This window comes from Amphiprion ocellaris, chromosome 7 (genome assembly GCF_022539595.1).
Source record: "Amphiprion ocellaris isolate individual 3 ecotype Okinawa chromosome 7, ASM2253959v1, whole genome shotgun sequence".
In the NCBI taxonomy this organism is placed as follows: Eukaryota; Metazoa; Chordata; class Actinopteri; family Pomacentridae; genus Amphiprion; species Amphiprion ocellaris.
The window spans coordinates 4,395,636-4,417,959 of NC_072772.1; the positions used below are offsets into that span (position 1 = coordinate 4,395,636).

General features: G+C 40.1%; 1 protein-coding gene across 2 annotated transcripts in view; it reads left to right on the forward strand.

The window, feature by feature from the left end:
• Positions 1 to 22,324, forward strand: part of LOC111581241 (protein jagged-1b) — a 67,756-nt gene that overhangs the window by 18,182 nt on the left and 27,250 nt on the right. For both annotated transcript variants that reach the window (XM_035956866.2, XM_023289347.3), the window contains one exon: positions 1,224 to 1,565. In XM_035956866.2, coding sequence (XP_035812759.2) covers positions 1,242 to 1,565 — 324 coding nt within the window. In that variant the 5' untranslated portion in view covers positions 1,224 to 1,241. The remainder of the gene's footprint in view (positions 1 to 1,223; positions 1,566 to 22,324) is intronic.

Below are 22,324 nucleotides of genomic sequence, written 5' to 3' on the forward strand. Positions count from 1 at the left end.
TTATTGTAAAAAAAAAAAAAATGTGGTTCTGCAGCAGTAACAGAGATTTTGGATCAAAAATGGGATTTGGTTTCCTGCTGTTGCCAGAGATGATGAAAGTGTCCTGATCTTGATACTGTAATTGAAGGACACAAACATGAAAACAAATTATCTGGAGAACCTTTACCTGGTTTTGTGCTCTACATGTTTGATTTTAGAGATTTACTGGCCCTCAATCCAGAAGCAGCCTTCAAAATAGACATTTTGGTAAATGCATTTATTTGGTTTCTTCTCAAGAGTTAAATAAGAAATTGATGCCACTCTCATGTATTTACACTAAATATGAACTAGCCAGTAGCTGCAGCTTTATGTTTTTGTGACTCCTTGAAATCTCTGTTCAGAATCTAACTTCCAGCAAAAAGGCCAATGAGGACAAATCCTAAAATGCTGCTTTATGTGTTTAACCTTGCAACACCCACCAGTCTGAATTTAAACTGAGCGAAAATTCTGCAGTTTGAAAGGCATCAGCATAATATGGAATAAAATTATACATAGTATGAAAGCACAAAGCTTCAAGATTCAAAACCGTTTAAGACACCAGTGTGTAATACAATAGCAGCAGTAGAAGTAGATCCTTACTTTGCAATAAGAGTGCATGCACAGAAAAACGGTTGCTTCTTACCTTTGTGGTCGTCTCCTGGGACTCATACATGCAGAATGAGATGCGTTGCTCACTCTTTTCACTGTAAGAGTGCAATGAACAAAGAGCTGCTGAGCTTTTTGTTTAAAAATGGGGTGAATGTTTAGCAGTTCAAACTTTCTGAGGCAAGTTTCTGTGCATTTGAAGTCATCTTTCAAATTCTGTTCATTAGCTTTCTGTGCTCAGTATTACATCTCATAAAAGGCTCCTTTCATGTATCTTTCAGAAAAGATTAATTGGTTTCAACTATCGTACTGGACGGTAACTTAATTTTAACAAACATAAAAGGCACGACACTGATAGCTTTGAAACTGTTGCAATTCCCTAAAACCTTTTGCTTTGTCTTTTTAGTGCTGCAAGTCACACACATCTGACTTTAATGATTCAAATGTGCAGACTGTGTTGCCCTGAATATTCACACAACCTGAAGTTGAATGATTTTTGGTGTTTTTGCTTCACCACATTTGTCAGAGAACTTTCTGGGCCACTTTAATGACAGATAACACATTAATGTAACTGTCCTCTCTGTTCTCTCTGGACTCAGGCTGTGACTGCAGTCGGGATGTTCGAGCTTCAGATCCGTCACTTCCAGAACCCACATGGACTCTTGCAGAACGGAGACTGCTGCGACCTCCAGACCGGCGGAGTGCAGCGCTGCTCCGCCAGGGACCAGTGTGACACTTTCTTCCAAGCCTGCCTCAAGGAGTACCAAGCCCGGGTCGTCCCAACCGGATCCTGCACCTTTGGGTCGGGCAGCACGGGGATCCTGGGGGGAAACTCCCAGTCACTCCGCCACCGAGGACACGATGGAGGAGGAGGAGGAGGAGGAGGAGGAGAGGATGGGAGCAATGGACACATCGTCATTCCCTTCATATACGCCTGGCCGGTAAGTACAGTGGCAGTGCTGGTTTCCAGTATGGTTGCCAAGGCAACAGGCTAAGCTTCAAGTACAAAATAATACACTCAAACTGAGGCTGGTGAGGAGTAATGATGACACTCAGGCAGAGTTTAGACTCACATGCTTTTGCATCACAATAACCACAACATCTGTGTTATTCTAGCACTGGAAGTCTGAATAACAGTTATTAATTTTAGACATGGAAAAGACAATAGTTGTTTATTGAAAAATTTGGGTCACCCGACACAAAGTCCACTCCATAAAAAAGAAATACACATCAAAAGGCAGAGGTGCTAATTGACACAGCAAATGTCATATGCTGGCTATTAATCCTAAACTGGTGGTTGGACCAAAACCCAACCTGAGGAGTGAAAAGATACCTGTATGATAAAAATAGCAGAATTTTTGTCACTTTTGAGCCATGCTGGCTGTGACCTGACAGACGTACAACAATGTACAATCTATTGCTTTTCTCAGGACTGAGGTACCTCAGAAATGGTTGCAGGTAAATTGTTTGAATCAGACATCCTTGTTCCCCACAGGCTGAATTGCAGGTTTGAGGTGACATTCAGTATTTCTTGATGTTTCATCTTGTGCCGTCATCACATCTAAATTTAAATTAGATTATTCACCTGGCAAGTGCAAAACCAACGACATTCCCATCAGCCACAGTTGTACTTTGCATTTAGTGGTAATTAGCAAATGTTAGCACTAAATCACTGAACCAAGAGGATAAACATTATATTGGCTACGCATCAGCTTCACTGTAAGCATTTAAGCATCTCTGTGGTCAGTGTTTAGCTTAAAGCACAGCTGTTTCATGAAATACACATATTCAAACTGAGAAGGAAATGTAACTCTTTGATTGACATGCTTGCACACAGTGAGGCATGCCCTCTATGTTGAAGCAAAACAAATATTCATGTGTGTGTTTATGTTTTAAAAGGTCACCAGCCTTAAAGTTTAGGAGCCACTCATTCAGACAGCAAGCCTCTTTATAAGATGACCACCAGAGGAGATTAGCCAAGATCTGTTTGCCTGACACCAGCCAAACACTTTCCTGGATTCATAGTATTTAAAGAAATCCCATGATTTGATTACAGTAATAGATGCTCAACTAAATAATTCCACATTATTATGGGATCTGATTTCTGGAGTTTGCAATTTGCTTTATTGCATTACACAGTAATGCTTTCCGTCTTCTGGTCTCCTTGGTCACATCTTTTCCCTTCTGGATAGTTTTGTTTTCTTTCCTTCATCCATGTAAAACTTTCTGTCCTTATGCTGTGACTGCTGCTCATTTGGGAGCTTTCTTTACAGTGTATTGAACAATTTGTGTCTTGATCCAACATCGTGCCGCTCCACCTCGTGTCCCCAATAAAGAGCAGAACAATTAATCTACAATTAGGACAACAGCTGGCAACAGAGGCTAAGAGAGATATTGATTATTCAATGCAACTCTTTCTTTCCTCCTTTAGTCCTCCACCTCTCCCTTTTCCCTTGTTTTGTTATTCTAAAAAATGCACCAAGAATCCAATAAAACCAGGAGTTTGTCATTTGCAGAGGTCTCTTTACCAAACAAAATAGCATTTTTACACCTGCATAATGATTTCTGTTTATTGTTCTATGTGTGAACATTATTCATGCACATTACAATGCATTCAAGCTGAAATCACTGCTGGCTATTTTGATAATTACTTAATTGTTTTGGTAAATTTTAAGCAGGAACCTCTTAAATTTGAATATCTGCTTGAACCTCTGAGTTTTTGAACTGTTAAGAAGTTCTTAATGGAATTAGGTGGCAGGCTCATTATGCACCTCAGTTCATTTCATGCTGTTTCTTTGTTTAATTTGAGCCCTGAACTTCTAAAAATGACAGCCCAGTGAATAGCTTTAATCACAGCGACTAACACAAACACTCCAATTTGGCGGAGCTCTTATCTCCTCCAATCACCACATTTTCTATAAACCCATCAGTCCATCTCTGCACTCATCAGTCGCCTCTTTCCTGGACTTCATTCCAGCAATTAACACGTTTATCAATGAAAGCAGAGCTGAAGAGAATCCCTTCAAAATGACTTGGCAAGGATGCGTAGGAGTGAGGTTCATTTTTCCAACAGGGATTTTAGAGGTTTGGGTTGTTTCATTCACTGAGAGAAATCCTGCTGCAGTCTTTCCGTGTACTCTTTTCTTTATCGCTCTCAGCATGATCGACTCGTTTCTCATCATGAAAGCATTACAGAAACGGCAATGAAAGGATTTATGGTTCTGAGACATAATCATGTTGTGTTGGAATGGTGTTTGTAATGTCGCACAAAATCCAGGTGAAGCTGCGACACACTACTAATGACCACAATGACCGGGAAATACACACCAGTTCAGAGGATATTACACTGGCCGGTTTATGTTTTGGAAACTTGCTTTTTGTCCCAAATTGTTACGGTTCTATGTCCCCACAACATGAGTAGTAGAAGTACACACACACACACACACACACACACACACGCACACACACACACACTCAAGAATGTAACACAGACTTGGTTTAGGTTTCGTCTTCTTGATTAGTATCAGCCCATTTACCTGTGAGACTCACTGTCCCAGAGCCAATTACCTTCCCTTATCTGTGTACAGTTTGCCTTTGTGTGCATCTCTGTGTGTGCGCTGCATGCATACGGCATGCGTGCCACACTTTCCTTTTCTTTTTTCCTCTCCTCCCGAACACCGTGGAGGTGTGTGACCATCAGGTACGAGTGTGAGAAAGTTCTCGGTCAGAAAGCCTACCCTGATCGGTTTCAGGGCTGGGCCGCAGGGCGGGCCGGCCTGCAGGGGAGAGAGAGGGCCGGGACACACTGTGGCAACCTTAGCGCCGTTTCAGGCTGAAAGGCTCGCTTTATCTGGCCATCTCTGGGAGGTGGAGGGAGGGAGAGTGATTCCCCTGCCCCAGGTGAGGGGATGAACAGGTGAGCGTAGTCATTATGAGGAAAGGTGAGCTCTCTCTGTCCCCGGCCCTCCCTCATCTGTTCCGTCTCTCTTTCTCCCACTAATCTCTTCAGGGAAATGTGTGCACGAGTAGTTCTAAATGTGTGTGTGTGTGTGTGTGTGTGTGTGTGTGTGTCTGGATTTACTCATGAAAGTGAGCATAGTTGTAATTCGTTGTGTTTGTTTTCCGTAGGATGTTATCAAGATAGCATGTCTGATGTTTTGCTTGTCTGGTTCTGCATGTTGGAGTCCACATTTTAGCTTTGCCTCCAGGTCCTCAGTGATCTTAGAGATAATCGGAGGGACATGGCTTCTTTGTGACCCCAACATGAAAACCACAGACACTCAGCGGTCTGGGATGCTTTAGCTGCGGCGGCGTCTCCGCCAAGATTGGAAAAGTTCAAAGACTTCATAACTGCAAGGTCATTTCTTCAAGCCCTTTCTCTGTTGGTGGTTTTGCTGTTGACTGTGTTTGCATGAAGAAGTGAAAAAATACCAGCCGTCAATAGAGTGCTAAGTTTGTTCCTGATGAATCTGTTTATCTGGCAAAGGGGGAACAAATCAGTGGCTAAATCAAGCGGATGAAAATAAAAGGAACAGAGGAAGTAAATAGGCAGGTACACAGACGAAAACAAAAACATCAGTGGATGTGCTTCCTCCTCTAAATGAATATATATTCAGTGTAAAACCACCACTCACCAGACAATGGGGGAAGTGAGTCCAGCGTTTCCTGACCTTTTGTTGCTCAGAACTTGTTCACCAAGGTCTGGTTAAGCTGATCTCTTTTGTTCGCACTACCAGTGACAAATGACAATACGAATAGGTGCCATAGAAATACTGTTAAGATGAAGTGAATGGAGTGAAGTCCCCACCGTTTGTAATCCTCATGTCAAGTGTTAAAACTCAGCCATGGTCAGGTTCACTGCCAGAGGCCAAAGCTGGATGTTCCTGGGAAAGACTCACATTCACCGACGAGTGTGTGTGTGTGTGTGTGTGTGTGTGTGTGTGTGTGTGTGTGTGTGTGTGTGTGTGTGTGTGTGTGTGTGTGTGTGTTTTCAGTGATACCAGCTTCCTCCTGTCTTCTCTTTTGTCTTTTCATTCTTGGTAAACTTATCTTGTGCATTTGCATTGATATGAGTCTGACATGTTTGCATTATCACAGAGCTAAATGCCTCTTCACTTACCTAAAGATAAGTCGGGTTGTTTTGATGTTTGGTGTCAGCCAAAAGGAGTGTTTCTAAAATGTTGATGCTATTGATACATAACAGAAAGTAATCTGATCTTTTAAAAAAAAAAAAAAAAAAAAACTGCTGCATTGATTATTAAGGCAGGTCTCCAGTTTGACTACAGCTGCAGGCAGATGTGGCAGAAATACTCAGATCTTTTATTTTATTTGAGTAAAAATATTAAAACTGGCAAAGAAAAAGTATAGAAGTAATTGGAGAAAAAATAAAGTCAATAGGTTATTAATATTTACACATTTAATTTTAGAATTTGAATTTTATAAGTTGATTATATATTTTGCGTGTAAACAGTGCTACCTTTGAATTATTGTACAAAGACATGAATGTTACTCTAAAAGTCATTCCAAAGTAGTCTATTAAATACCACAATATAGAAATATTCAAGTAGGTACCTCAAAATGGTAGCAAAAGTACAATACAAGGTACACAATGCTGTCTGTACTTGTCTGTACTGATTGTGGAAACTTTAGTTGCAAATCTTCCTTTTTTCTCTCTTTATTGTCTCCATGTAAGCCACCAGCTGTCCAATAAAGTCCAGCAATAATCTTTTACCTCCTGTATTTTCTAGATAATCCACAGGCACTTTTTGTTGGAGCTACTTTTAAACCAAAGGAACACAGTATAAACTATGTGGTAGTTGTTTACATTCATGTTTGTGGAATAATCATTCTGAAAAGAGAGGGGAAAGAGTGTTTCATATGCAATTTTTAATGCAGTGAGTACCATAAAATAACTTTCCGTTCTCTTTCACTGTGTTGCTGTAGCAGCAGATGTGTAACAAACTTAGCATATAAAATGTAACCCAAAATGCGGAGCTTGTGAATGAGAAGAAGCCATCTGGGCGTGCATGTAGGTGAAACAAAGCTCACGTTTTCCCATCAGAGCTTCATGCAAAGTGCAGCCGTCATGCAAATATGTCCATGTGTAGCCTCAATGACCTTCCCAGTCCTTCAATCAGTCTGTCTGCTCTACTGTCATTCTGCTGTCTTTGTCTTAATGCTGAGGTGAATTGACTCAAACTAAAAAGTGGGAAAATTATCACTGTCAGGGACAAGATACTTTTGTCATATTTGTCACATTATTAGATGCTGTTACAATGAAAAGTGTAAACAGGAAAATGCACTAAAATTAATTTAGACACAGTTCCGCAGACTATTAACAGTGATCACTTGCACATTTTAACACATTTATTTTCACTTGGCAGAAATTACCTTCCAGAGATGTGAAAGTGATCAGAGCTAAACTAATCTAATCACACTGATTAGTTTGTGAAAGTGGTATAGAAAATCATTAAAGTTAACCACTCATGTCAGCCTTAGATTTAATGGAATCGTCTTGACAATTTGAAAAATACACGTATTTTCAGAGAGTTAGATGAAAAGGCGTCACATAAAAGGATACGGCGTGAATATGATTATGTACTGGAATATTTCTCTTTTATTTATTTATTTTAACTGGAAATGCAGGAAGAGGGGTAGGACATGCAATGGAGAAAGACTGTCCTTCAACAGCAGCTCATTAAAACATATAGTTCAGTTTTATAGTAGAGTGGCCTCCAGTCGTCATGTTAAACACCATTAGTTGTTTCAGAAAATGCTCCTAAACAATATATGCGTACATTCAATTCTTCTAGTGGCTGCAGTGCGTATAGGGAGGAGGTTTAGGTGGATGGATGGACCAACAAAACGCTGGCCGTTAACACAGGAGACCACTGTTTGCTATTTGTTTCAACTTGGTGGTCATCAATGTTTCTTTCAACCATGACTGTGATTGAACTTTAACGTCATGTTTATTATTGTAGCAATGACAACCAAGGGCCTCCAGTTAATTTTAACCTTAACTATAATCTTTCCAAACAACTAACAAAGGTGTTTTAGCGTCCAGTCCTAACCAAACCTTTACTGTACTCATGTCACATCACAAAAAGGCTTGATTTTTACCTTTCCACAGTTTATTTAATGTTTTGAACTTGTCAATACACTTGTTTTAGTCGTATCATTGAGACAAACCAGCGATATTGTTGTTTAAGTTGTTGAACAACTTTTCTCTTGGCCGGCAGTCAGATACTGTGTTGTGGTTATGCGGTTTGCTCCTTCCTGGAGAGACTGCTGGTTACCTGGCAACGCATGTAAAATAGTCCCAACACATACATGTTTTTTTACACTTCCGTTGTTGTACGGATAAAACAAACAAGGTATAACATGTTAATTAGTAAGCTTGATAGGTGCTTGAGGGGGATTTTGTTGGCTAGTTTAACTATTTCCACTGTTCATGGTCTTTAAGTGCAGAACTGCTGCCTGTCACATGCATATACTGAAATAAAAACACAGTATTTACCTCTGAAATTAAGCGAAGAAGAGGTAAAGGTAACACAAATGGGAATGCTCAAGTGAGTTACAATCTTCTACGGTAATGTATAGTAACTGAGTGAATGTATTTTGTACCTCTCCGCTGAAACTTTACAGAAGAAACTCGTAGTATCATCACATGGGACTGTTGTAACCTGCACATTCCTGCTGTGTGGGAGCCGAGCAGAGGGAAGTCGGTGAAGGGAAACGAAAGGAGAGGAACATAGTTGGAGCTTTCTTTGTGCCCCCTGGTCTCTCTTTCACTCTTTCTCCGCCTCTCGTTTGCGCTCTCCTCTCTTTTGTCCCCTAATTGACTCTCCTACGCAGCCCTGCATACCTGCATGTACGCTGATACTGTTGTGCACATCGTCCGTCCGTACGTACACACCTGCAGACAGAATGCACAAACACACATTTCTCCTTACAACCGTTTGGGTTTTTCCCCCCTATGGACACACCCAAACACACAGATCACGAACACACCAGGCAACGCACACACGGAACACAAAAAGGTTAATTCCATGTGGATTCGGAGCTTGTGTTTTTTGGAGATAAGTTAATAACTCAGGGGTAAACGTCCCAAGGGAAGCGTGTTTTAATGATTTCATTTGTGTGCAAATTGGATCGAGAGTAGGAGTCTCTTTATTAGAGGAGAAAAGAGGCAAAGGAACCTTGATTTACATGATCGCTGTGAAATTACAGTGTGTCCCCGTATCTGGATGTGTCATTGTGTGTCACTGAATGCAGACTGCACCCTTTAAATGGACACACAGCTGTAATTACAGAAAACAGTGTCCTTTCAGTGCCATCGATTTTCTTTGACTTTTACTTTCCCTCCTCCCTCTCATATCCCTCACCCATCATCTCTCCCCCACTCTCTCTCTGTCTCGTTTGAGTCGCTCTTTGCAAACCTTTTGTTTTCGGTGTCGCTGCCCTCCAGTGATGTTCAGCCACATCACGTCCCTGTGGATTACACAGAGCAGACAGTGTTACAGTACAGCTGTCATAAATCCTCCTCTTCTCTCTGCGGTTTCCTGTGTTGCCGAAACTCAACAGGAGCCGCCACAAACATTTGGAGCCATCACATTGTGAAACGTTTGGATTTAACTCTGTCTCTCCAGCTCTGCTCTGACGCTCTCATGTTCTCACCTACAGTTTACTCAGTTACATCCGTGAGTGTGTTTTACATGGATCCTGAATGTGATGTGAGGCTGAATTTACAAAATTTGACTTTGATAATACGGCTTTGATCTAGTAGTTAGACTTCTGTTGTTAGACTTTTAATTGTTTCACCATTGGCTATCTGCAGGAGGATATTCTGGCTGAATTGAGATTTCTTTTCAAAACAAAAAATCATGGCTAACCAATCCAAACAACCACATTAAACTCCCTTCACTCCAGCAGAAACCTATGCCTAATTAAAGAATTCAACAGTCACGTGGATATTTTACTCGTCAGAAAACCACAAATCATGACCCATATTTTCCTCTTTTCAGTCAGCAGGTCTCACTTATTGTTAGTACAGAAACATAGGTTTCAGTTCTATTTTTTAATTTAGCCTGGTGCTCAGGTAGCTAACTTTTTGGACTGAAAATATATCAGTCGTTTTTTTGTCTTTCTGCAACCTGATTAACTTGCATTAGACTGACCTGAAAGCAAATTTTAAACTGGTTTACTACTAGACCAGTCTAAAATGTCTCTTTTAACCCTGTGCTCGTGTAAACGTCATATTCAAATTTAAGAAATTCACATATCATTCAGTTTTTCCTGAGATACTGGTGCATGTATTCAATTTATCCTGTGCTGACGAGGCTTTGACTAAGATGCATACAATAAAAATACCAACAATGAAAATGTCTTACTTTTAGAGTGATAAACAAGTGGATTGTTGTCTTTTTGGAATAAACAGTTCAATTTACTTGTCACGGCTGGTTACAGGATGCCAGTTTGTCAGCATGAACAGTGGGAATTATAGTCACAGTCAAATAATGAAGCATAACAGCTGAAGGAACATCAGATTAACAAGTTTCTAAGTATAATGAGATACTAGTATTTATCATTTATACAGGGAAAGACAAAACCGATTCCTCTGTTCCTTGTAAATGTTGTAGACCCAGTATATTAATAAAATATTTGCAAGGATTTAAAATAATCAGTATGCACATTACCTCAAAGATCTATGGATGGTGATAGGAAGAAATGCAGCCAGGCGTGAAGAAGTTGGATGTAAACTTGGATGCAAATGATACATGGAAAAAAAGTCTTATGAGAAAGTAAATGCATTTAACGTGTATATTAGCCCTCAAGAATCCACACATTGTGTTTTTTGTAAGGGACTCCAAGGAAATTTCCAAGGAACTACGACCTAAACAACGCATTATAACAATTAAAATATCTGCTGTGACTTTAACATGTGCAGCCCAGTGAAGTTCAGTTTAACGTCTGTCCAGAGCAGAAGTCTAAACAGAAACACTAGGAGAAAACACCGGTGTTGGACAACCGTGGATGTGTAGCATTGTAACACATGAAAAACAGAACAGGAGGTGATCTGAAAAATGATTATGAGATCTCAGTGTAATGATTCAACATGCCTGCCTCAAAGCACCGTATGAATAGATATAGTTTATTAAAACTGGAATAAAACCCACATTTTCACAGAACTGCATATGGACACATTTCAGCTTCGTGTCTTTATTCTCATTAAACCCTGATTGGTGTTTAATGGTGCTGAACAATATGCCCTGAAAGGGGAAGTTTAAAGCCCGAAACCTCATTATCCAGTCATATAATCAGTGACTTTTTCAAATTATTACACAATTCCATGACAGTCGTTTCTCCTTTTAACATTATTAATACGTCCCTTTTACTCTTTACTTTATTATCATTATTCAGGAATAATCTTTATTGTGTAACCAAACCACAGAAACCTCAGGCAGTGTCATTTTAAAAACCTCCTAAAGAAGTGAAATCCAATAAAATGTCCCTGCTTTCGGCCACTGTTTCATGTTGTCTGTTGAGAAAATTGGATGAATTGTTTATAAAGACTGGAAATCTGAGACACATTGACAACACAGACTGTTTTCTCACTCATAATGCTCTGAAAATGCAGCTGTGGATGGGAAGCGTCCAGCGGCTAGACAAGGTAATTTCCTGCGGAAGTGAGCGAGGAGGCGGAGGGGGTTTCTGTCGGGGAACGAGGGCAGCCGGTCTGAGCTGCGATGGGGGGGGTGTGAGGGCGGCAGAGAGAGAGTGGAGATTAATGGGCGAAAGGGCAAAGTTGATGTAAGCAGTGCAGAGGGGAGGGCAGGCAGAGGAAACACAAATGAGAATTGGGGGAGGCTCAGTGGATGATCTCAGTTGGGGGGTTTACGGCAGGTGTTTTGGGTGGAGGTGTGATGTCATAGCAGCTTACTCACACTGTTGAGGGACTCAGGTGCGTGATGGGAGAATGAAGATGAGGCTTGTGATGTGGTGGTGATGGTAAAAAGGCCTCTGTTGTTCCACAGTGTTTGAAGTAGCTGCATAGTTTAGTTTAAGCCAATTAACCCCACAGGAATGTGACTGTCTGACAGCGACGAGGCGAGGACGAATAGAGGGACAGATAATCATAGAAAGTTACTTAAGTACCATGTTTCAAAGAGTAAATGCTGTACTCAATTACGTCTAAATGATAGCTGCAGTCACAGGTCAAGAATACACATGAAAAACATTGCAAAAAAAATACAGCTGCTCCAAAAGATGTGATATGTAAGCAGTCAGGTACATACATCAAGTTTTTTTACCTTGTCATGTCCATATGGTGTTTTTTACACTCTGGAAGATGCATCATGAGTGAAATAAGCAGTAAATATCATGGTTGATCATTTCTGTACACTGATAACAGTTTCAAAAACACAGATTTGGACATTTGGAGCTTCAAACCCAACAAACCTAAAAAAAAAAAAAACAACCTGCCAGTTTGCAAAGGTAGGACTTTATGTATCATTATTTCCAGTTCAAACATGTTTGCCTGAATTATTGAAATAATATACCTTGTCTTTTAGCGTTTAGCAGTGTGGTAGGTGAGCTGGTGTGCTCGAACTACAACAATCAGCGGAGTGGGTGGATGGACCTATTTTAAGGCAGGAAGGAATAATTTTCATTAAATTGAACTTCTAAATGTCAAATCCAAAAAATTATAAAGCGAACTAAAAAAAAAGAAAACTCCAGGTGGGACAGACAAAATTACAACAAACCAAAAACTTTTACTTCTCTTTTCAGTTGTCCAACAATTTAAGCTGTATTTAGAAAGCTAGTAATGACTGTTAGAAATGTTTTTAAAGGCAAACCAAGATGATGAATGATGGACGGTATGTCAGCTTCAGTTTTCCTAAAACAGTGCCGGAATGAAAACCTACCCACATTACTGATATTATTGGCCCGATATTGACATAAAAATGTATTATCGGTCAATACCGTCATCGTTTTTTTTCGCCTATAATGACAACCGATAAAATAATGCGTGGATTTCGCCGGCATTTACCTGCGTGCAAATGATGACATCATCAAACTGCGTCGTGTGGCTGCAGTAACAAGCTTGCTGTGCCTGACTAACAATGTATCTGTGGTTTGGAATTATTTCCAAGCCCACATATATCGGTATCGGTTGATATCAGAAAGGGAAATAGAGAGTTGGACAATATCTGCATATCGGTTATTGGCAAAAAAGCCAATATCGGACATCTCTAATTAGGACACATAGTAATGCAACTAATTGATAAAGAGCCTTTGGTTCTGAACCTTTTTGACTTTTGTGTTTAGATGAGGCCTCTTTTTACATACATTTGCCAAAGACTGATTTCCTCTCTAAACTTTTTAGACAAGTCTCAAAAATAAAAATGCCAGGGACTCAAATGAATACATTGTTAGACTTTGCACATTTTGAGATCTTTTCTTATTTGGCGCCTCCATCGGCAGGACAACAACACTCACATGCCAATTCCAAGCTCAGATTACAATAAGTGCTTTGTTAAGGTTAAAGGATCTATGTCACTTTGCCATAGTTAAAGGTTGAGTAAGTAATTCCTTGAGAACCTTTGTTAAACAAACTCAGTTCTCCTCTTCTTCAGAAGCCTTAGCCCCCTGGAATGAATGCTCACCAACTGCAATGAAAACAATACTGGCAGCTGGGTAAGCGAAACAAAGACAAAACATTTTTCAGTTGTGGAAGTGGATTTCTCTTCTTCAGAGCTGAAACAAAACAAATGTTATAAAATCAAATACCATCAAATGAACGATAAAGAAGTGCACAATGACAGCAACGAAAACACAGCAGAGTAAAAACAGGCCTGAGTTAGCAGTTTAGATTCTTTTTACTGGTCTGGACAACCACAGATCCGGCTGCAGACTCCATCCTCTCCCTGGTGGAGCTGGAATCAGCCTCCGGCATCCTGCTGCCGCTGCTGTTGCTGCGCCGAGGAACCCCGAGGCACAATCCACTTGTCACATTGCTAGAGGATGGAAGTCTCAGTCTGTGTCCGTGAGTGAAAAAGCAGAACCCCGTGGTGCTGAGGCTGGCTCCTCGCTTGACACTTCCCCTTTGAAACATCGGAGGAGACGAGCGTTTGACAGCTGCAACTGACAAGCTCGACTCTCTGCCGCTGCACAAAAACCTTCCTGTGCAAAAAATAAGGCGGAGCAGTGCTTTAAAAATCCCGTGAATTCACCCAGAAAATGTGCAGAGATTCATAGGGCAGTCTTGTGCACGTAGTCTATAGCTGTGAACAAGCATGAATGACCACTGATGTTAGTTGACTGGAAAGCTGTAGAATGGATCAGTACATTTCTTTTACATTTACAGAGCTGGCCTGTACACAAACACTGGATTTGTTTGTAGAAAGCTTGTGGACCATTAAGAGATGTTTACTAAATTTGGCAAAAAGGGTTGAATGAATTACTCCACCTTTAAGGTCAGAGAATGATCATTTTCACTTCAGGAAGAGCTGAAGGTCTAAAATTCCAGTATTTCACACAAAAACACAAAGATTAGAGAGAAGTCTAAAATACCCTTCGCTGTTATTTCTTTTTCCTTGCAACAGTCATCTTATGATGCCTCACAAAGTTAAAACTAGCTACATCATGACAAGCAGCAACAGCACTGATGCATCAGATTCTATTATTGTCACATACATTATTTTATTTGCAGATGTCATACAGAAATGGAACAAAACAGAAATGACAGGTACCAGATATATACCATGGATGTTCCTTTTAATTTAAGAAGGAAAAGGAGAGAAAGCAATTTATGTGTATATGTAATGTGATTCTACTTACGTTACACCTTTCTGACAATATCTGATTAAAAAACGGGGAGATAAAGATGACACACCTATTCTTGCATTATGAAAATAAACTTGAAAATTAAAAAACTACTACTAATACCACTACTTTCACTTGCACTTGACATGCATTCAGCCGATTCAGTTCTTTTCGGTGCTGGACTTTTGCTTGTAATCTAAAATTTTGGCATTCTTGTGTTGCCGTTCAGTAAAGCTTCCTCTCCCCTCCCCGACCAAAGAGAGCCTGAAGGGAGGCAGAGAAGGTGTCGAGGTGGAGATGACGGTGGTGTTGGTGGACGGATGGAAAGTGAGTGAAGGCGAAGATAAAGTCTGAGGCTAATTATATCCACAATGGAAGAAAAACAGAAGAGACGTTGAGAATGTGAGAGCAGAGGCGTGTAATTATAGAGACGGGGTCATGAGAGCAGGGTGGGGTGGACGGCTGCACACTGGGGGGCTAGTGTGTGTGTGTGTGTGTGTGTGTGTGTGTGTGTCTGTGTGTGTGTGTGTGTGTGTGTGTGTGTGTGTGTGTGTGTGTGTGTGTTTTCCACCTGAGGGCAGGGAGATGGTCAGCGGTGGATAATATCCACAGAGACTTTTGAAATTCACAAATGAGCCTCCGTGTCTCCTGTGTTCTCGTCACTCCTTGATCCAAACAGATTGATGTCTTTTCTTTGTTACTGAATCAATCAATAACACAATAGTCATGTTTGACACAAAGATGTGACTCTTCAGGGAGCTTGAGTGGTCACATGACATTTTATTTTATTCCTCAATTGAGCAGAAACTGATCTAAAGTGCCGGATCTTCACTCTTTGACATAAATCCACAGATTGTCACATCTACTGTATGTACTCGTCTTTACATTTACACAAACCTGGAGCCCTGCTGCTGGAATAGTAATGACATTGTTACTGTGGTTACCTCCACTACTAATTTATAGGGCAGGTGAGGTGTCGGCCATCCAATCGAAGCCCGGGCACTGCTGCTGCCATGACAACCGTTTGCATGTTTGTGTGTTAGTCTGTAACTACTTTCTGATGCAGCACAACACCAAACCTTCAAATGCAGATTATGAATTTTGAAAGTTGTGTTAAACGTTTGCGGCTAATTTAATTTTCACAGCAAACAAAGGCTTAATTGAGAGTTAGTCTCCTGCTTGCGTGTGTGTGTGTGTGTGTGTGTGTGTGTGTGTGTGTGTGTGCGTGCGTGAGTGTGTGTGTGTGCGTGCGTGCGTGCGTGCGTGTGTGTGTGTTTTACATGTGCATAAAGGCTTAAGTGCATTTGTTTAATTGCTTTTTGCAGGCTTTAACTTATGAAGTTGGACATGAGCAAGAATGTCTGACACTTCATTACATGTTAGGATTTCTACTGCTTGGCAAACTTTGAAGCTCCAAGACCAGAGAAGTGCAATGAAAGATGATCAGATAATTTACCTTTTAAGTCCACAAACAAGAGAAAAGCCATCTATCTAGTGCCTTTATTAGCTGACAGAATAAATTAGTATGAAACAGCATCTTTGTCCCTGAACTAATCACTGCCATGGACATACACTCTCACATCTCATTATCATGCATGTATAAGGAGAACTGGAAATGTTACACAGATGTGGAAATGATGCGGGATGAAAATGGGAATAAATGAAAGACTAAGCATGTGCTATATGGCCAGAAAACAATAGAAAAGCAGAGCTAAAAAGCACTAATCGGTCAATAAACCCAGCTGATAGATGATGGCCGGCTAAACCAACAGTAGAAATCTTTATGTTTCAATGTGCAATCTAGTTTGATTTCAGTGACAACATTTAACATTGAGGAGTTGTATTATTTCCAAATAATGTTCAAGGATGTTTCTTGGAGATAGCTATGTGATTTGGTACTAATTGTAGTGAAAATAGAGATTGTATTTAATTCGGTACACTTCTGGTTAATTTATTCCAGTTAATTACAAGCACGGCAGGTCATGCTGCACGTGCAAAAATGTGAAATTTGTCTGCAGGCATATATTCAATTCAACAATAAATCAGCTTCCATCCAAATTAAGCGCAAATTTTCAGAAAAACTGCCAAATAATACATAAATTAACACAGCATCCACTGATGTTATTTTAACAGCTGGTTTGTGGAGATAAATGGTTGGCGGCTAAAATTATGCAGGTGAGGCATGATGAAAGTAAAGTAGCGCCACTCAAACAAAAATAAATAATCTGGAAAATAAAATGGAAATATGACATGTTTCAGTGATCCACACAGGCCTGATTTTTTCCATTGGACACAATTTTCCATTCCTTCAGTGCTGTGAAAATATCAGTGGACGTTAAGATTTTTTTCATCCAGTCTGTTTCTATCACACTTTGTTGCATTTTACTTTTACCGATAAACCAATTTTTCCACTTCCCGAACCATTTAGAGTTTGATTTTTAGGGCTTCCACTCTCTTATGTGCAATTTGAAAAGTGCATAAAAATGTTGATGGAAAACACTTCAAGTCTACATCATATTTTTATTTCCTCTTGATTCATTTTTATTATTTTCATACTTAGATATTTTTCTATTGTATGCTCTATTGAGATTATAGGTGTACAAGTCATTTTGCACACTGCAAATTTCCTACACTGTATATTTTGCATCTATCTATCTATCGATCTATCTATCTATCTATCTATCTATCGATCTATCTATCTATCTATCTATCGATCTATCGATCTATCTATCTATCTATCTATCGATCTATCGATCTATCGGTCTATCTGTCTATCTATCTATCAATCTATCAATCTATCAATCTATCTATCTATCTATCTATCTATCTATCTATCTATCTATCTATCTATCTATCTATCTATCTATCTATGTATCTATCGATCTATCTATCTATCTAAATAATAAGGCAGATAAAAACTGCCTTATTTTTAAATCATATTTGTCTGCTAAACCAGCTTTTCATTAGAAATTCAACACAACCAGTTAAAGTTTCTCTGTGTATCTGTCTTACAGTCACTGTTGAGTTCTCTCCAAACTACAGACCCGTAAAAATAAAATGTTTCAGCCTCCACTGATGGCAGCTGTGGTTGAGCGATTAACCCAAAAAGGTGCAAAAACCGATAAATGACACACATTGTCTGCTACAATCTCGATTTATTTCATGCTGCTGCTGAAAGCAGAGTATGTGAAGATTGTCAGGAGGACGATATTGGATGCTTGTGTGTGAACTGTGCATTTGCTGACATGTCTGCATGTGTGTGTGTGAGCATGTATGCATTAGTGTGTGAGCTCTGAGGGGAAATTCCTCTCTCAGGGCTGGGAGTTCTTCCTGTCGTAGAGCTGTGTTTGTACAGCCTGGCTTTGTCGGGATATCCTACCCTGCCCATGTCTGAGAGAGACGGAGGGAGAGATGGATGGAGGGAGGGATGGAGGGGGGAGGCAGGGAGGAATGAGAAGTGGAGCAGTGAAAGCGGCCGTGCCAGGAGTTTGAAGGATGGAAAACAAGCTTGACTTATTTAAACCTTCATCTAATAGAATTTGGCATGGAATGACAAATGTCTGCCCAGTGGTTTGAGCTCGCTGTGATCTCCGGCGCTGGTGTGAGGGTACGAGCAGACAGCCTGCAGCCTGAGGGAAGGGACGGTTTATTATCCAGACTAATTCTCTTGTTTTGATGTTGTCTTGTTTTTTGGGAAACCCCTGCTCTCTCCAGACATGCCACAGTCAGGCAACCTGTGATGACTGGCAACAATCACTGAGAATGAGCCGCTGCTGTGCAGGACGTCCAGTCAGTCACCCAAACTCTCAGAGCATTAATGCACAGATGTTGCAGAAAAAATCAGGCTACTGAGTGGAGGAGGTTTAGATGGTGAAGTCGGACTCTCCGGATGTTGGATGCGAGCATAAGAGGCTGCTGATTTTGGTCAACTTTGTCCTTCCTTCCGCTATCTGTGTTCTCAGTTTTCTTCACTATGAGAAACACCGTCTGAGCAGCAAACTAGCACACTGAACATGTCAAGTTTTGCAGAGGATTTGAATTGTGCATTTTTTTCTCTGGAAAATTATCCATTTTAAAGACAGTGCTCATCTCCCTGCATGCACCCGTCACTATTTTGAGGGAACACCAAAGCTGGGTCCTTCGTTTCGCCCTGTCTACGACAACTATTGTTGGTTTAAAGAAATAAAAACAAGCCAGTGTTTTTCCTCCTATAGCTGAATGATAGTGAGGTGCAACCAGAATCATTATGTGCTACGAGAGATGAATGGAGAGACGCTGAACAAAAAAGAAGTGATTCTGGGCATTATTTAGATGCACTGATTGTATCCAGAGAAGACCAACTGAGATTTTAATGTAGATTTCTAATTGAAAACTGAGTGAAATTTGCTCTGAACATCTAGGGTCATTTTTCACCCAGCTAACATGAGGTTACAGGATCAACTAGTTGCGTTTTGTGGTGCTTTATTCAGTTGTAGCTTGAAAGACACAATTCATGTGAAGGCTTTTCATTAAAGTCATGTGACACTGGTGGCAGAAATGCGGTTTACACAAAAACACGATTTCTACACACTTCATATTTCATATAAAATATCATAAATATGGAACTCGTAAAGCTGTGAGCAACAAGTTTGAGGTGGTATGTTTTAAGAAAATAAAATGTTCCAGTTGTATGAATACTGCATGCAACAATGCACACTTATTAAGGGCAGCTTTGATTAATTTTAATGAATGGAGGAACTATTAGATTTGGAATACAGGGGGAATGTCTGCTGTGGAGAAGACTTTAATTCTCATCCATTTGGAACTGGCAAAGAAATGCTGTCAGCCAGGAAAGAATTATGTAAATCAGCATATACTGTGAAAGAAAGGAAAGACTACTGATGCGTTTTTTTTAAATTCCTTAATCTGTTTTTTGTCTTGAGCATTTTCATTTGGACATAATTTGGTCCAGACTGTGATATTTCATGATTGGATGGATTGTCATTAAAATTACAAACATTTCTTGTTTAAAAGTTGCCAAACCACTGACATTTCCATGCTCTACTTTTATTTAGCGCCGTTTAGCAAGTATTAAACTGTGAGGACGGTAAATCTTCTAACCGACAAACATCAGCACGCTAACATGATGACATAAGTACTTAATTTGACTTCATGGCTTAATTTCTTCTGTCAGCTGTTAAATCTGAGAGAGAAAACATATTGTACTTGTTGTTTTTGATGAACTTCTTATCCTTGTTTTGAGAGGGGCTATTTTCATCTGCACACACACACACCCACACGCACACACACACACACACACACTACAGGCACATACACACACCTTTCCCATTATGTCATTTCCCACGGTCTTCACTCATTATCGCCACAAACGACACAAATAACACTATAATGTTGTTTGTCTCAGTACGGGGTTAAAACATCCCTCCAGCTTTGATTGTGATCTTATCAGCTTCTTGTTTTTTGTTGTTTACCTTTTAATTTCCTTCTCTGTGTGAGTTGTTTTTTCTTAAACAAACTATGATGTCACATAAAGCGAGCTGACCTCTTCGCCTGATACCATAAACTTTTTAATTGCAAAATCACTTTTTTACAGCGTCCATGTGAGTGTTTTGGAAGGGTTGTCAGGAAGAGCTTATTGTAGGTGGATTGTTTTAGGCGCAGTTGTTTTTGTGATTTTAACTCGGTAACCTGGGTTAGTTTGACCCCTCAGGGCTGCCATACATGACCCAAACCTCAACAACACGGCTGACTCCCTTCCTGTATCAGTGGTGATGTCATGACCTACCTGGTTGTGCATCACAGGGAGGACATTATTAACAGATTAAGATAAAACAAAAGGCTCTGGACTTGCATCAGATCGTAGCTGGCCGTGGCAGCTGGCAGAGGGTGTGGACAGCAAGAGGCAGAGGCGGACCGGGTGGATGGAAGGAAGGGTGAGGGACGAGGGAGGGCGATTGGAAAGATGATAAGGCTAAGAGGTCTGCATGCAGTTCAGCAGTGAGGTAATGCTGCGTGTGCATTTTGCAGTAGTGGACAGTTCATCATAACCGGCACGATCGTCAAAACCCTCCAGCAGCCTTTTTATCTGCTCAATGTTCACCGACCTGCTGCAGCAGAGAGGAGCTGGTTTCATGTCGCAGTAACGTGAATTCTGTCCAGTGGTGGAAGTGCACTGGCTCAAATGTACCTGAATGCAGTGTTAACATGATTAATTTATCAGTTCAATGCAACTTGACATGTCAGTGTCAAAGTAAAAACACTACAAATAATCACGTTATGTTTTTATGTTATGTTTAAAAACACACATACACAGTAAGTGCAACATAAAAAGAACACATATTAATCTGGAAATAACAAACCAAGAAGGTTGTATGGAAATTTCTTTCAGGCACACAATAAGGCATAGACATAGAACATATAAATGCCAGTTATAGCTTATATTAAATAATTTGAATAGCTCAGTTATATTTAAAACTAAAACACTGAGTGGACCATGATTGTGGAAATGAGCTTTCTTCACGTTGATATTGAAATATATGATGTGAAATTCAGTAGATTTTAAAAGTTTTAACCATTGATTTTAATCATTTTTTGGTTTGTCAGTTCATACAAATAAAGCTGTGTTGTCATGATTCAGAAGCTCAAGTCTTGTTAACAGTTTCACCAAAGAGAAATTCTTCCTGTAAACTTCTCAGGTGGTTTCATTAGATAAGAAATCAAGGCAAAGAAGAGGTGAAATTGTCCAATATTTCACACAAAAATGAATAAAATGAGTACAGGTCAGAGCAGCAGGTACCTTTTTCCTCTTTTTCAGCTTCCATTAATCATCTCAAATTTATCTTTTGACCCACTGAGGGAGGACTGACCTGCAGGTTGTGACACACTGGACTAAACTATATGACAAACTGTCTATAAAATAATTAAACTAACTCCACCTCGAGCAGCTACTGCAGTGATATGCTGCTTACACACTGCTGCCTCTAAAAATGACTTTCCTGCACAACCAAAGTGCAGCTAATGGCATGAGTCCAGTTAAACTGATCATTTTACTGCATTTTAGAAGTTCAGTTATGTTTAGGAAGATCGCACAATTTGGTTTAAAATACAACCTTTTCAAAACATGTTTGATGCTGCGCTTCCATTTTCTCGGTTACCTGGCTGACGAGTCTCGCCCATTTAATATAGGATTAGCTGGCTGAAGAGATGCGACAGTGAAACAACAGAATAAATGGCAAATTAAATGTTGATTTTAAACCTAATTTTTGGTATTAGGGAGTTTTAATACCCTGATGGAATTAATTCCTTGTGGAATTAAATCAGAGAAATAATTTTTTTCTGCAGAACAACTACTTTTAATATTTTAAGTGCATTTTGCTGATAAAACGTCTGCTTTGAATGCAGGTTCTCAGAGTGCAGTGTTTATCTGCTATTTTACTGATAGAAAATAAAGGAAAAATGTTAGAGCTTCTCCCACCACTGATGCTGGAACGAGTGTTTTTACAATAGACAGCAGAATCCCACAGTGCAGATGTAAATCATTGCTTCAGGTGGGAGATTTAAGCCGAAGCTTAATGACTCCAGCTGCTCCATCTGTGGGTTACCTGCTCTCTGCCAGCCTTAATGAACTGGCAGCGAGCCCTCTGCAGCCCAACACATCTCATTAGCACCGTGACTTCTTCTACAGTGTGTGGGAGTTCTTCCACTTCCCCCCGATACCTTTTATCTTCTCGTCTCTCCATTGTTTGTGTCTTGTCCTTTAATCTTCCCTGTTGTATCTCACCATCCTTTCGCTTCTCTCTGACCTCTTTGTTGTCTTTCTCTGAAAATATGACAAACTCCAGGAGTCCTACATATTATTCCACCACAGCTACAGTTT